This window comes from Sarcophilus harrisii, chromosome 3 (assembly GCF_902635505.1).
Source record: "Sarcophilus harrisii chromosome 3, mSarHar1.11, whole genome shotgun sequence".
Lineage (NCBI taxonomy): Eukaryota > Metazoa > Chordata > Mammalia > Dasyuromorphia > Dasyuridae > Sarcophilus > Sarcophilus harrisii.
In genome coordinates this window covers 172106951-172122047 of record NC_045428.1, presented here as the reverse complement: position 1 = coordinate 172122047, position 15097 = coordinate 172106951, and the positions used below count along the sequence as shown (strand labels likewise).

The window sequence follows — 15097 nt, the reverse complement described above, 5'->3', positions numbered from 1 at the left end:
CATTTCTCCCAAAGTCTGCAGACTTTTTCCTAGAGGGAAAGGCTGAAGATATATTTAAAATTTAAAATAAACAATAACAAAAAAGACCATCTACCACTTTCCAGCTCCCAACCCATTAAATATGTTGAACACAAGTCATAGAGGAAGACAATGCATCAAAACTAACTAGAAGCATCTCCATCAAATATCAACATGAAAAAACATCTTTTTTCTTACTGACTAAATTAATATTACGTCTATCACAAAAGATCAGTTCCCTAAACTAAACATGATCTGAATGATACATGCTTAGTAAATAAAATAAGTCCAAATGAAGAAAACAAGTACTAAAAAGTATTGTAGGAAACCAAGGGCATACCTGTTTCATATAGGCATAACACATAGTCTCCGCCACACGCTTTCCTTCATCATAACAGGCTCTAGGTCCTATTGGATTTACATGGCCCCAGTAATCTTCACTCTGGGGGTGCACTTCTGGATCTATTAGGAGGAAATAAGGAATGGTTTTTCTTTTACCTCATTTCAAGCTTACAAACAAGATAAATTCACACTGAAAACGGGAGAGTTAGAAAAAAAGAAAAAGGGAGAGGGTGGAAGAATTTTTATATTGAGATTTATCTGAAATATAAGGAATATATAAGCAAGGTAGAATATTGAAGAAATGGGATAGGACAAATAAGTTTTAAATGGTATAGTACAAATTCCTTCCCTTTGGATACAATTTCTATATTCCTGAATGTGGATGAATGTATAAAATATTTTAATATTAAAACGAAACATTTTAATAATAAAATAAATTATTTCAATAAAGATTTTTTGTTTTTGATAACAGAAATTATCATGCCATAATTTATTTGTCATATATTTATTTTGTATATTTTTCTATAGGGAATCATTCTTCTTAAAGTTCTGTACAGAAAGCTAACCTTCTAAATGAAAATCTGTGATCACAAATGTTATGTTTTCTATGGAGTTTAAAATGATAACATAAAAAATATTTCTGATGTCTTTGTGTTCAGAGACTACCTTTCGGAAGTAATCTACAAGTACAAGGTAAAGAAAGCTGGACTTGGAATCAGAAGACTAACTTTAAGCCATGGTGCCTCCACTTGCTAATTGTATGCTCTTAGCCAAATTAGCTTGATTCTCAGTTTCTTACCTAATAAATGGGAATAAAAGAAAATATAAATGAAAATAAAATTTGCAGTCTTCCTTATAGGAACATTGTAAGTTTCATGAGAATGAATGTAAAAATGCATGTCAGAAGGAAACAAAAAACGAGGGATGGTTAAACAATCACTTATGTACTATGTATCAAACATTAAAAGACTATGTGATTATTTACATTTTTACTGTTTATTTAAATGAAGAAAAGACAATTATTGAGAGGGTATCACTGGAACAAAAAAATCACCTAGACAAGGCTCTCATTTCACAATTAAATAACAAATATTGCGAATACTTCTAGGAAAGAATACAGTGTCCTTAAGAACACAGTATCATAACATTAAGATATGAATTAAGTTTTAATAAAGAGAAGGAAATAGGAACACAAAAAGGAAGGACTCCATATATAGAAAACAAAACAGGAACACAATTACGTGGTTTCTCAGAAGGACACAGACAAACATAATTTTGCCTAGGGCTTACTCTACCTGTACAGATCACCACCTGTTTCATGCAGTAAGAGCCAATTAATTTTATCACTAGCATCAATGTTCAAAATAGTTCTTGGTGGTAGGTATTTGTGCATCCCAGAATAACCAAGTAGTAAAAGATCATGTTACAAAGAACAATCCCAAATACCAGAAGAATATTTCCTTGTATACTTAAGATTTCTCTATTCAAGATAAATGCTGTCAACATGAAAGATTCATTTATGAGTTTTCTGTGTTATTTATGGTTTAAATAAAAGTATACAAATAAAGGAGTACCCAACCACATAAAGATCTTGGCACTATAAATAATACTTAGGAAAGATTTTTTGACAAAATTGAGTCTGAAATGGAATGGCTGGGAATTTCAAAAAATGTACTGTTTTCCATAATCTCATGAAAAACAAACTCCCATCAAATATGTCATTCAAGTAGAAAGGGAAGATGGGATATATGCTTTGTGAGCATGCTATCTTGGATAGGACAAGAAAGATTGTTTTATATTTTAATCTTTTTAATCTTAAAACAGTTCTAAGCCCATGGGACATACTAGCTTGGAAGGGAAAGCATGGTTCTTGGACATAGTGTTTTAAGATATTTTGCTGCCTTTGTCTTTGAGGAAGAGAACATTTGACAATTTAAAGGGAGAGCAGCCAGTCAGTTCATCATTTATTCAAACAAAACAGACAATGTTTCCATGTTTCTTCAGAGATGGGAGAGGGATGAGAAAGAAAGATAAAATAAGAGGCAACTAGGTGGCACAGTGAATAGAGCACCAGCCCTGAAGTCAGGAGGACCTGGGTTCAAATCTGACTCCAGACACCTAATACTTTCTAACTGGGCAAGTCACTCAATCCCAATTGCCTCAACAACAATAAGATAAAATAAGAGGAAAGGGAGGAAAGGTGTGTAGTGAAGATAGAACATTTCAGTGTCTCAGTGTACCAAGAAGCAAATCAACAAAGAAGAGAGGTTATACCTTGAGCTTCTGAGAAAAAGCTGGTAACATTCTTTCCCTGGAATGTAAAATAATAAAAATATACAAAAACTTTATTTTGGGTGGGTGGAGTACTGTTTAGGTAGCAGATGTGTCCCAGATTACTTTATTCTCTCTTTATGTAGCATCTGCATAGTTTTCCAGTACTTCATTCAGAATAGCACCATGACTTACACACCAGCAAAGACTTTCAATCTCGCCCTAAATCTAAACTGGATCGTTTTTGATATTCAATGCCTTGCACACATGCTGTGTTTACTTAGAAAATTTTGCAATGCCATAGTGTCAACGGTGTGGGTCTTCCTCTATGCTCTAGTAAATATACTCTTTGTGAGTTGCTATGGTAAAAATAATTCATCACCTTTGAAACCAACCTGGTGATGAGCTGCTCCAAATTGCTAATCTGGTCTCCAGAAGACAGAGATACAGTCTGTTGCTAGGTTTATGTTTGAAACCCTTCCAGCTTAGGAGAAGCAGCTTTACTGCTTTCCTCTAGTTTAGCCTTTGGGAACCTAGGGTCACCTCTACACTACATAACAAGGAAACATTAGTGTAGGACTAAACGGAGGATAATTTTACTGTGAATTTAAAATGCAACTCCCTCTGATACTCTTTCAATTAGATACATCACTGTTGTGACAATGGTAGGCCAGGGGAAATGTTGATGAGAATGCTATTAGAGGGTAGCACATTTTATGTGATAGATTTTTGGGATGTGCTCTTTTAGATATCTTACAGCACATAAGGGGCAGCTAGATGGCACAGTGGATAAGAGTATTGCCTGAAGTCAGGAAGACTCCTCTTCCTGAGATCAAATCTGACCTCGGACACTTACTAGATAGGTACTCTGACAAAGTCACTTAACCCTGCTTGCTTCATCTGTAAAATAAGCTGGAAAAGGAAATGGCAAACCACTCCAGTATCTTTGTCAAGAAAACCCCAAATTGGATTATGAGGAGAACAAGAGAAGAAAAATAAAAGCAGTTGATGTATTCCTTCTTGGAACTGAGTTTTAATCCTTTCTCTCCTGCTAAAATAAATAGTTTATTTATGGAAAAAAAAAAGATTTTAGAAAAATATGCTGAGAAAACAGGTAACTGGTACCAGAGGAAAGGACAGGAATATGATAGATGCTGGTACTGTCCAAAGTAACAAATAAAGGAATACCAATATAGGGCAGGAGACTGGAAGGAAAAAGTCATTATTAAGACTGGAATGATGGAAGATAAAATAAGCTTTTAGGTAAAATGATGCTGATTAGTATCCAGCCCATGCCAATGTCCACAGATTAAAAGGCTACCAAGAAGAAGCCAGATTTACTGCTAATGCCTGAAGATAGATCTAGGTTCTCCTATTTCATTTATGAACATGATGTTTAAAGGAAAATTCCCACTCTTATTGGGTTCTTACTCAGCAAATAAACAAATGCAATTTGTAGTCTCCTCTTTTCACTTCATTCCAGAAATTAGTCAAGGAAGTAATAAAAGGGTACAAGCAGGGAGAGTTAGGGGAAACAAGAAAAAAATACAGCAGAAGGAGTCTCAGAGTTGAAGGATTCCTGAGAAGCTATGGACATTAAAATTCTTTTCCTGCTTTCCATTCTAAAACAGGCTCCTTGCTCATTTTGCTCTCCTGCTTTAGGATTGAGAACGATGAAATCTACATGAGTGATACTCTACCTGACACATTTTAAAATCAAGTCCCTTCTGGTCACAAGACTATTTTGGGGGTGACTGTCAAATACTCACCTGTGACCAAAGATAAGAGAGATAAAACTGTGTAAGAAACTGCAGGTTCTTCTGAGATGAAACCTCAGAATTCGACCTTAAAATTCTCCTACCAAAATTTTTATAAAGTTCTGGCAAGTGAAGGCTCCCACTGACCCTAAGAGACAAGTTGCCACTGTCTTACCTCCATATACTTCTGAAGTGGAGGCCAGAAGAAGACGTGCTCCAACACGTTTTGCCAACCCTACAAATATGAAAACATAAAAGGATTACTGTAGGTTTCATCACTACAGGGAAGAAAACTGATTCTAGAAACATTAAGATAAATTTTTTTTGAATTTTTTTATATTAAAATCACATAAATTCTGAGTCCTGTCACAAAGTGCATAAAAAGTCCTATCAGTCTGTGAGAGACCACACAGCCGAATCAAAGAGTTTCTATCTGAAAATGGGGTGGTGGTGGTTCAACAGAAGGTAAAATAGAAGGCCATGTTGAGAGGGAATCAGGAACTATTTAACTAATCTTGCCTCAAATGCAAAAACTTGTGTTTATATATTATTATAAGTATCTAAAACTCAATGTCCTGTTTTTGAGAATAACATGTATCCCAATATCAGTGTTGGGACAATAAGGCTCATATTCTTGATGAACAGCTCCTTATTCAAAGGTACCAATGTTATGCTGCATGCCAAGTTCAGAATGATAAGTACAGAAGAGGCTTGGGGCAACTCTGCCATTCCACAACTATCGAGTAGACATGGGAGTAGACAGAGGAAAGTATGTTATATTCTTTAATCTATCTGGCTCCTGTGGAAGGGACTGATAATGCCTGCTCAAATTCCTTTTTTGAAACAGAAAGATGAAGTTAAAAAACAAGACAAAACAAAAACTCTTCTCTATCCATTTTCCTTGGGAAAAGAATGCTGACTCCATTTCCTGAGATAGTCAATTCATTAAAAAAAAAAAAAAAAAAAAAAAGCAAGCTCATTTTAGTTGGCAAGACTCAATTTTTTTTCTGGCTATATAGGGCACTGATCTGAAGGAGAAAACAATTTAGAGAAATCACTTGAAACTCATAGCACATTAACTAAACTCAATATAATATTTGACGTTTTATTTAGAGAAATCAAGATCCCTTTTTTTCCTTACTGACCTTAGTAACTTCCTCACCCTTCCTTTGAAATTAAACTTCAGTAGCATAGTACACTGAAAAAATTGTTATTTTTTAAGGCAGAAAAACTGTGTCCAAATATATGTGATCTTACAAAAATGTTAACTCTTCACCTTTCTTCTGTAACACACATCATTCAACACCATCAATAAGAATAGTTTAATATCAATCTTTTGGCTTAGTCCAGAGTCAGGTAATATAGTTCAGTTTCAACCTACCTGTCCTAACAATCAGACAGTTTCTCCTTACCTTTAAATAATGCCATTAAATACCTACACACCCATGGCTCTATGTCAATCTAGAGCTGAGCTCAAGGTCATGAGTACTTCTTTGTAAATTTGTAAGAATGGAAGGCATGGGATTCATTTCTGGTATTAGATAATTTTTTTAATGATTTCTGGAATTGTAGAGGGGAAAGTGATGGCTATAGGATACCTGAAGAGGAAGCTCCCAAGTACAGATACCTGCTTTTAAAATGCTGGCTAATTAGTTGCTCTACCACAAAAATGGTTACTCAGTGAGAAAGACACTGTAATAACTTAAGGACCCCAGGCACTGCACAAGAATTAGAGAAGTCCTAGCTGATAAACTGGCATTCAAGATTGCAAACTACCATCTTATTAGGACACTCTTTTCTTAAGCTACAATATAAGGGAAACCATTCCAAGTCTGAGATAAATGTCCAGTGCAAGAGCTCACGATGTGTCTTTTTATCTTGTTAAATTAATAAATATAACTTATAAAAGAAACAAGGAACTAATTTCAACTTACCCAACATATTTAGTGTTCCAATTGTGTTGGTCTTTAACGTCTTGATAGGATTGTACATGTAGTTTGGAGGAGAAGCAGGAGATGCTAGATGATAAATCTGGTCCACTATAAGAAACATGATAAAAGCATGATTTCCAGAGACCAATAAAAATCTCAAGATTTTACAACAAAGGCCTCATTAAATTGATTAATTCCTTTGTCTAGACATATATATATATATCTTATCAGCTTATTGCTCCAATAAATCACTCACTACCAAGGATCAGAAGTAATTCCTGGCATATATCAGTTAAGATTTTGCTGACCAAATTTCTCTGATGCGTATGATGACAGTGATACAAATATCTTTATATGATGCTCTCTTTCAACAACAGTGGCATCCAAACGAAATTGAAAGGGATTCAGCTACTGCATTAATGACTTAGAAAACCACAGATTAACACAATCTATGTTGTATTATATTTTCATTTATTTTGCTCAACAATTTTAATGTGGAAGTTTTGCTGGCCAATTCCAGAGATGACTTTGAGTTTGACACCTCTGATCCTTCCCTATTTCCACTAACAGCACCACTACTTCTCATGCTCTTTTGTGAAAGACATATCGTGGATTCTGCCTTCTTCATTACTGCCCATGTTCCATTATTGACTTCTGCGAACTCTTTCACATTCTCTCATATCTATTGCTCACTTCTCCCCCATACCCTCACTAGTGGTCACCTCTTGAGTTCAGGACTTCTGAATATTTCCCTCTTAAACTATGCAATCCTAACTGATCCACCTGTCTCTAGTCTCCCCCTTCCACTTTTCATCTTAAACAGTGCTGTTAAATTAATCTTCCTAATGCACAGTACAGTTCTGATCAAATCACTTCAAAATTAAAGGATCACAGACTTAGAGGTGGAAGGAACTCTGAAAGGTTATCTATGGCCAACAACCTTCACCTTCTCCTTTTTCAGATCAAGAAATTGAGAGCCAAAGAAATTAAGTGATTCACCAAACTCACATAGACACTAAGCAACAGTGCCACAATTTGAACTCAAGTCCTCCAACTCCAAAACCAGAACAACTTCTATTGCACCAAGGCTCCCTATTGCCATAATAAATAAAAGTCCAAATATTTGAGGCTTCAACTTGAGGTGATGCTACCTTTCTAAACTCTAAACCCCATTATCCCTGACCCTTTGCTTCCCCATGAAAAAGTTTCAGGCTTTCTTACCCCAAGTTCTCATCATCTCCAACTCATCCACCCTTGCTCCTTCCAGTTGCTCTATTCCTTACTTATTCTTATTATTGGTTATTCTTATTCTTATTATTGGTTATTCTTATTCTTATTATTGGTGAGACAATTGGGATTAAGTGTCCAGGGTCACACAGCTAGTAAGTATTACGTGTCTGAACCCACATTTGAATTCAGGTCCTCCTGACTACAGGCCAGTGCTCTAACCACTATGCTATCTATTTGCCCCTACTTTCAGGTTATGATGTACAATGTCTTCAAGGTCTTAGTGAAATTTTAAGATACTCAAATTAAAAACTGCACTAGGACTTTGGGGATGCTCTATATTAGCAGAAGTGGCATTTTCAATAAAAAACAGAAATGACATTGAATTCACTAAAACATTCACCTTCTCTCCTCCTTCCCTTACATAAGAATCAAGAACAACAACAAAAAATCAGAACCTGCTTCTAAAAATACTCAATCTAAAATTGCCTTGCAAATAAATATAGTGGTTTTTGGAACTTGAGTTTCTACGTTTAAAAAACATCTCTTGCAACAGCAATGATCACCATATGCTAAATGTTTATCCTCAGATAAAAGAGAAAATAATAGCTCCATAATCAGGATGCAGGTTTCTATCATGTCTTTTCTGTTTTCTTTGTTTATTACCCTCTATCTCAGTTTCCTGGCAATAATGCATTGAATTACATTTTACATTCTGAGGAAAAATTGGCAAATAAGCCACTGTCAGTGATCCCTAAAATATACGGAGAATTAGAAAGGTTACCAGAAGCCTAGAGAAGGGCAAACATCTAGATTAAAAAAAAAAAAAAAAAAAAAAAAAAAAAAAAAAAAAAGGAAGAGGCTCCTGCCTCTGCAGTCTACAAAACTGTAAGCCTGTACACACATACACATATACGTGTGTGTGTGTGTGTGTTTATATTTAATGATAGCTATCTCTATGGTGGAGAGGTAAGGAAGGAAAAAAAAGAAAAAGAAATTTATATAAGAACTTTGTGATACATTTATAAAGAATAGCAAATTGTACATAATAAATTTTCAGTTTCATGTACAATTATCTTTTTTATTATAATCTTATGCAAATACTTATTTTATTCCATAAATTAAAAATAAAACAAACTTAATAAATAATTTAAAAAAATTTATAGGAAATATTATTAAAGGGATGGCTTGTGAGCACTTAGATAAGGAAGCACTGGTGAGAAGATCTGCACATCTTAAATAGGTGAGGTCTTAAGGAGGACTGAACTATTAAAGACTTCAATTTTTGAGATGACAGTCTTTTAGTAGTGTAGAAATAACAAAGCTTAACATCTAGTAGGATACATTCCTTTATATATTTCCCCCAGCAACATGAGAGGGTTTTTTTTTTTTTGGGGGGGGAATTTATTTCAAGTTATGTAAGATATAGCTTGTGGTATTACAGGTTATGCAAAAAAGTCCTAGTTATTGCTGAGGATAGAGAAATTGTACTGGATTCCCCTCCCTCCCTTCTGTGCTACATGGCTAGACTAGGAATATCAAGGGAATGCAATTGACATAGTTCACTTAGAACTCAGCATTTTACAAAACTTGTCATGTTATTCCTGTGGGCAAAATAGAAATGTGTGGTAGATAATAGTACTTTTGGGGGTCTGGAAATTCAACAAGTTAGATGAATTTGAATAAATGTATGAATGAGTTGAATTTCCAATTTGAAAAAGGAGTCATTAATTATCTAATGTCAAGTTGAAGGGTGATTCTCCTAGAACAAATGAAGGATTTGTCTTTGACCCTATGCTCTTCACCCCCCCCCCCTTTTTTTAATCAGTTAGTAACTGAATGAAAGCATAGATGACATGCTTGTGGAATCTGCAAATGACACAAAATTAGGAGAGATAGCTAATATACTGAATATGGGAATCAAGGTTTAAAAAAGAGACTGGCAAAATGAGTTAAACTGAATAAAATAAAATGGAAAAGGAATAAACGTGGAAGTTCTACATTCAGATGAATAAATTCACCTCCAAAATTATAAGATAGAACATATGCTGCTAGACAGTCTTCCTTATGAAAAGAAGGTATAGAGAAATTCACACTGCCATAATATATTTTGAGCCCAATATTCTTCCATGGTCCCATCAGTTTGGGAAGTGATGTTAAAATATGATATAATGATACTGGCAAAAATCATCAAGACTACAATATAAAAAAAATAAGCAAATCCCAAAACAACAAGTACATTCAATATGCTCGTTACCTCATGATTGGCTAGAATTACCAGGAGAATGTTAAAATGTCAAAACTGAAGATAAAGATTCTGGAGAAGATTGATTACATGGATACAAGTTTTAATAAATTTAAAATCAAGAAAAAGAAACTATATTTCAAATTGGCATTGCCAAGGTTTTGTTTGGATCCATTTAACTCCTACTCTAGAAATCTATGAACCTGAAGTATGACAGAGCTTTTAAGCTACCACTCTAGACTAAACAAAAGGCATAACCACTTTTCATCTGAAAGTCTTCATTAGAAACCAAGTTTAAAAAAATCCAGTTTCTCCATGGCATAAACCAGGCCACATGCAAAATGTAAGATAGGACTTGCCCAAGCACAGAAAGAAATTTTCAAATGGGGCTTTTAAAAAGCCAGTCCAATTAAGTTAGCTGAATAATACTTTTTCTTAGTTTTTTGTTTTATTTTCTCAGTTGTTTAATTTATACTTTTTTGAGTTTAAGAACAGAAAGATGCTTAGCCAGTTTTCATGGTGTTTAAGTTTTGTTACTTAGTTCTTTTTTTTTCCCCCTGTTGAAGCAATTGAGATTGACTAGCCTAGGGTCACAAAACCAGGAAGTATTTAGTGTCTGAGGCCAGATTTGAACCCTCCTGACTTTAGGGCTTTTTGTTCTATCCACTCCACCAACTAGCTGCCCCTGTTCACTTAGTTGTGAAGGTTATTTACTAACAGACTTTTTCCAAAGGGGGCTGGTTTCAGCTTATAAAGTGAAAAAAGTTTCATTTATCTGTTTCCTTTGTTTCTATCAGTTATTTTTCAGTTGTGTCTGATGCTTCATGACACTATCTGAGATTTTCTTAATAGTAGTATGGTTTGCTTATTTCCTTTTACACATGAGGAAACTGAAGCAAACATGGATGGTGAAGTAACTTGTTCAGGGTCACACAGCTAATGAGTATCTAAGGCTGGATTTGAACTCAGGAACATGAGTCTTCCTGACTCCCGGTCTAATACTAGATTCACTGTGCCACTTACCTGCCCATTCTTCTTCTTAACTCTATGGATAATTAAAAGTAAGTTTGAGTACTTGAACATTTTGGTTTTGTCATATAACTAGATTCCTTGACAATGTTTCATTAAATATTTGCTATGCTTCCTAGGGGCTCTCAAAATAGATTGAATCTACAATTGAAGTTTTTAAAAATGACCATGGGTCTTAAAGATAAATCTTGGTATAAAATTAAAGCATGTCTAACAGCTTGACTTGCTTACCATCCCAATTTACAAAGTGATTCCTTTCTGTTCCTCTAAGAGCTAGCTCTTAAAAGTTTTCCGATATTCTGTAAAAATGACTAAATTTGGATGATGCCTGTAAGATATGTTAATGACAGGACTTTCTTTCATTTAAGTGTTCAAGTAGCTGCTTCTGAGGTCTATTCCATTCTCATTTTGTGATTTACAAAAATTCTATTGTAGAATGAATCTTAAATACCCATTGCATGTTTAAAGTAATAATAGATGCAAAGAAAGAAAGGAAAAGCAATAAAGGCTGTTGAGAAGAAAGCTTTCCTTTTAACATCACACTAGTGATGAAACTATTATATGAGAGTATGGGTAAGCTGTATGATTATCTGACATCTTGAGGAATGAGTCTTCAGCATCAACTGTAGAATGGCAATTTTTAGCTTGACTCTATTCAAGTCATGATTTCTCACCTCTCTATTTGTTAGTGGACAGAATGACAATACCAGTCCAAGTGTTGATCTCCCTAAGTATTCTAGAAGGCACTGTTCCAAAAATCTAAACAAATCAATTTTTATCTATACTATTCACGAAGGAATCTGGAAAGCACAATGGATGCAAAAAAATTTCCCCCCAAAATTAAAATAAAAGCTACCACTTTAAGGTTAGCCAAATGAGTTTAAAATTACATTATTTCATTTGATCCTTACAACAATCCTGTGAAGTAAGTACTACAATTATTATTAAAAGGCAAGTACCTGGGTTCTAAGCTTATCTCAGATTTTACTACCTAGGCAACCTGACTACTGGTCTCAGTTAACTTAAGTCTCCATGAGTCTCAGTTAACTTAAATGTAAAATGGATAGTTTAGATCAATGAGTCTCTGAGGTCCCTCTCTTCCAACTCTAAATCTAAGATCCTACAGTCATTATTTTACAGAAAACTGAAACTTACAGAAATTGCTTGACTTCACTGAAGAATGTCATAACACTTATTGATATGATGATAATCCTTTGAGATGGGAACCCAAGTTGTTTCTGAATCCAAACCCAACACTCTTAACATTGACACATCTCTACAATCCCTCCTTTCTTTCTTTTTTCCCCATTTCCCTTCTTGTTTTTGATGCCTCTTACATATTGTCTCCTGTGAATTCCTGGGAATGAGTTTCTTATGAAATTATGGAAACTATTGCTAATCTTCCTTTATTTTAATTATTCCTTAGAATACCTAATTGGTATTCTATATATAAAAGGATAAAAGGAATAAAACATCATCCCCTTCCTCTTCATACAACCTATTTTTAAGACAAACAAAGGGCAAGATATCACCCTTGTGATATCATTGGTCCTCTTCAAGAATAAAAGATAAACAACAATTATAACTCTTCTTTTCCAAAGCAACTTTTTCTGCCTCGGTAGTTTTGCAGATAAAAGAGCACCAAAAAAAAAAAAAAAAAAAGACAGCAATTCCTCAGGTCCTGTCCTTCAAAAAAAAAAAAAAAAAAAAAAAAAAGACATTATTTTAGTTCTAGTTGATAAATTAATTTCTTAAAGAATTATGAAGAAAAGAAATGAGAAAAGGAAAAATCCTTCAAATTATCATCAGGAATGCTGCTTCTATGTCAGCACTAAATTATTATTAATAGCAATGAGTTGGAATGTAAATAAAGCAGCAATGTTAACTCTGCTAGTCTAGAATTAGCTCCATAGCATGTCAACTGTTTATACTTCAGACTGTAATAAAAATGAAAAATGATTCGGTTGGAGGGTGGGGTGTGGGGAGGAGGGGAGGAGGGAAGGATGGAAGTAGGAGGCAAAAGACAGGTATGCACTAGTCATTTACTACAAGTTTCCTTCCCTCCAGTGGTACTGACCACTAAATGAACCTTTCATAAGCACTGTCCATTTGTAATGTCTGGTAACCTCAGCTAGTAAAATTATGACCCTCAGGAAATGAGCCTAAATTATTTTAAATTAGTTTAGTTAACCCCTTTTAAAGACATGCTTATTTTCACTTTTTCACAGAACTGCTAAAAATAGCTCAGAAAACACTGTTAAGAACATAGTTTTGTTCCCTTTGTGTTATGAAAGGAAGGGGAGAGGCAAGGAAAAAGGGATAGCGTAGACCACACAGATATGAGAGGCAATGTGCCTTGCAGAATTACTGCCAATAATTCTAGTGGAAGAAAGGCCTAGCCATCTATGGACTATTTGTGGTTTCTTTTAGGAGTACATTTTAGCGAAGCCTGAAGTCTATGCAAACAAAGCATTTATTAAAATCTAGAAAGAAAACTGCAAAAAACTGAGAAGGAAAAATTCTCCAAGTATCCCACCAGAGTTATTGTACAGAATATAAAAACAGCAAAATCAGTTTATTTCCTATCATGCAAGCAGAAGGCACATATAAAAATAGATGGTCTCTTGCAACACCCCACTGATTCCTCTCTGCTGAAAGCCTCAATTCAGACCCAGTGCCAGAGGCCATTAAAACTCTAGCCAGACATACAAGCTACTTTACTTCCACAATGATGGCATGAGGGCTAATTAAAATCTGAGATGTCTTGCCCCCTGAAAATGAGGGAAAAAAACCAACAGTATCATATTCTCCCCTTATCTGGTAAGCTCCATTCATGAATGGCTAACTGCAAAATAAAATATAGCATCTTAATTTTTAGAAAATACAAGAGTGGGGAAAAAACCACTAGAATCTAGCCTCTTATTCTCAGAAAGGCCACTAATGCAGTTAGTGGCCACAGAGGAAAACATACATATCTATCTATCTATCTATCTATCTATCTATCTATCTATCTATCTATATAAACAAGAGCCAGCATAGCATACTCCTGGATAAAGAGCTGGCCTAAGAGAAAAGATCAAAGAAAAGGGTTCAAATCCCAATTCTGATATATCTTAGCTTGTTGATTTAAACAAACTACTTAACCTCTCAGTGTCCTAGGCAACTATCCAAGAATATAAGTTTAGAGAAAATATCAATCTGCATTGGTACATGGACACACACACACACTCTTCTTTTCCTTGTGCTAATACCAAAAGTCCCACAAAATCTTGAGAAAAAAAGAGAAGGGAATGTCTCTATTTTTGAGAGCTTGTAAGGTAGTGGAAAAACTAAGCTTGGTAAAAAAAAAAAAACAGGGAAAAATTTTGCTACATCTTTTAACCTGTGACTAGATGGTCTCTAAAGATAGGCATTATGCATTTGATTTCAAATCAGTTATACCTTACTTCACAAGCGTTGTTAAATTTTCAATTCTCACTTAGAATTGTAGAATATCAGAGTTAGATAAGAAATAACTTGATTATATATAAAGCCCAATGCCTCATTTTACAGAGGATAAAACTATTTAATTTTTACATGGTACTCTTTACAATTATGCATTTTAATAATTTTTTCATTATGAATACAACAATAATAACTTCTGAGAACTAAGTTCTCATCTACCAAAGAAAAGGAGTTTGACTCTTGGCAGATAGCCTTGTCAAGTGAGGGAGTAGGTAATATCTAAGGCTTTTCAAGTATAACATTTTATTATCCAAAGATTCTAAAGAGAAACGATCTTCAACAGGATGATTTCAGAGAGGTCTGGAGAGACTTACATGAACTGATACTAAGTGAAATGAGCAGAACCAGGAGATCATTATACATGGCAACAAGAAGACGATACCATGATCAATTCTGATGGACATGGTTCTCTTCAACAATGAGGTGATTCAAACCAGTTCCAATTGTCCAATAATGAAGAGAGCCATCTGCACCCAGAAAGGGGACTATGGGAACTGAGTGTGGTCCACAACATAGTATTTCTACTCTTTCTGTTCTTGTTTACTTGCACTTTTGTTTTCCTTCTCAGGTTTTTTTTTTTCCTTTCTAGATCCGATTTTTCTTGTGCAGCAAGATAACTGTATAGATATGTATACATATATTGGATTTAACTTATAATTTAACATATTTAATATGTATTGAACTACTTCCCATTTAGGAGAAAGGGTAGGAGGAAGGAGGGGAAAATTTGGAATAGAAGGTTTTGCACAGGTTCAAAAAAATTACCCATGCAT

At 34.6% G+C, this 15097-nt stretch overlaps 1 protein-coding gene across 4 annotated transcripts in view; it reads right to left on the bottom strand.

Moving 5' to 3' along the window:
• Nucleotides 1–15097, bottom strand: part of UXS1 (UDP-glucuronate decarboxylase 1) — a 148950-nt gene that overhangs the window by 50034 nt on the left and 83819 nt on the right. For all 4 annotated transcript variants that reach the window (XM_031958786.1, XM_031958787.1, XM_031958788.1 and 1 more), the window contains 3 exons: nucleotides 6323–6427; nucleotides 4564–4623; nucleotides 359–480 (listed from right to left, as the gene is read on the bottom strand). In XM_031958786.1, the coding sequence (XP_031814646.1) occupies nucleotides 359–480; nucleotides 4564–4623; nucleotides 6323–6427 (287 nt within the window). The remainder of the gene's footprint in view (nucleotides 1–358; nucleotides 481–4563; nucleotides 4624–6322; nucleotides 6428–15097) is intronic.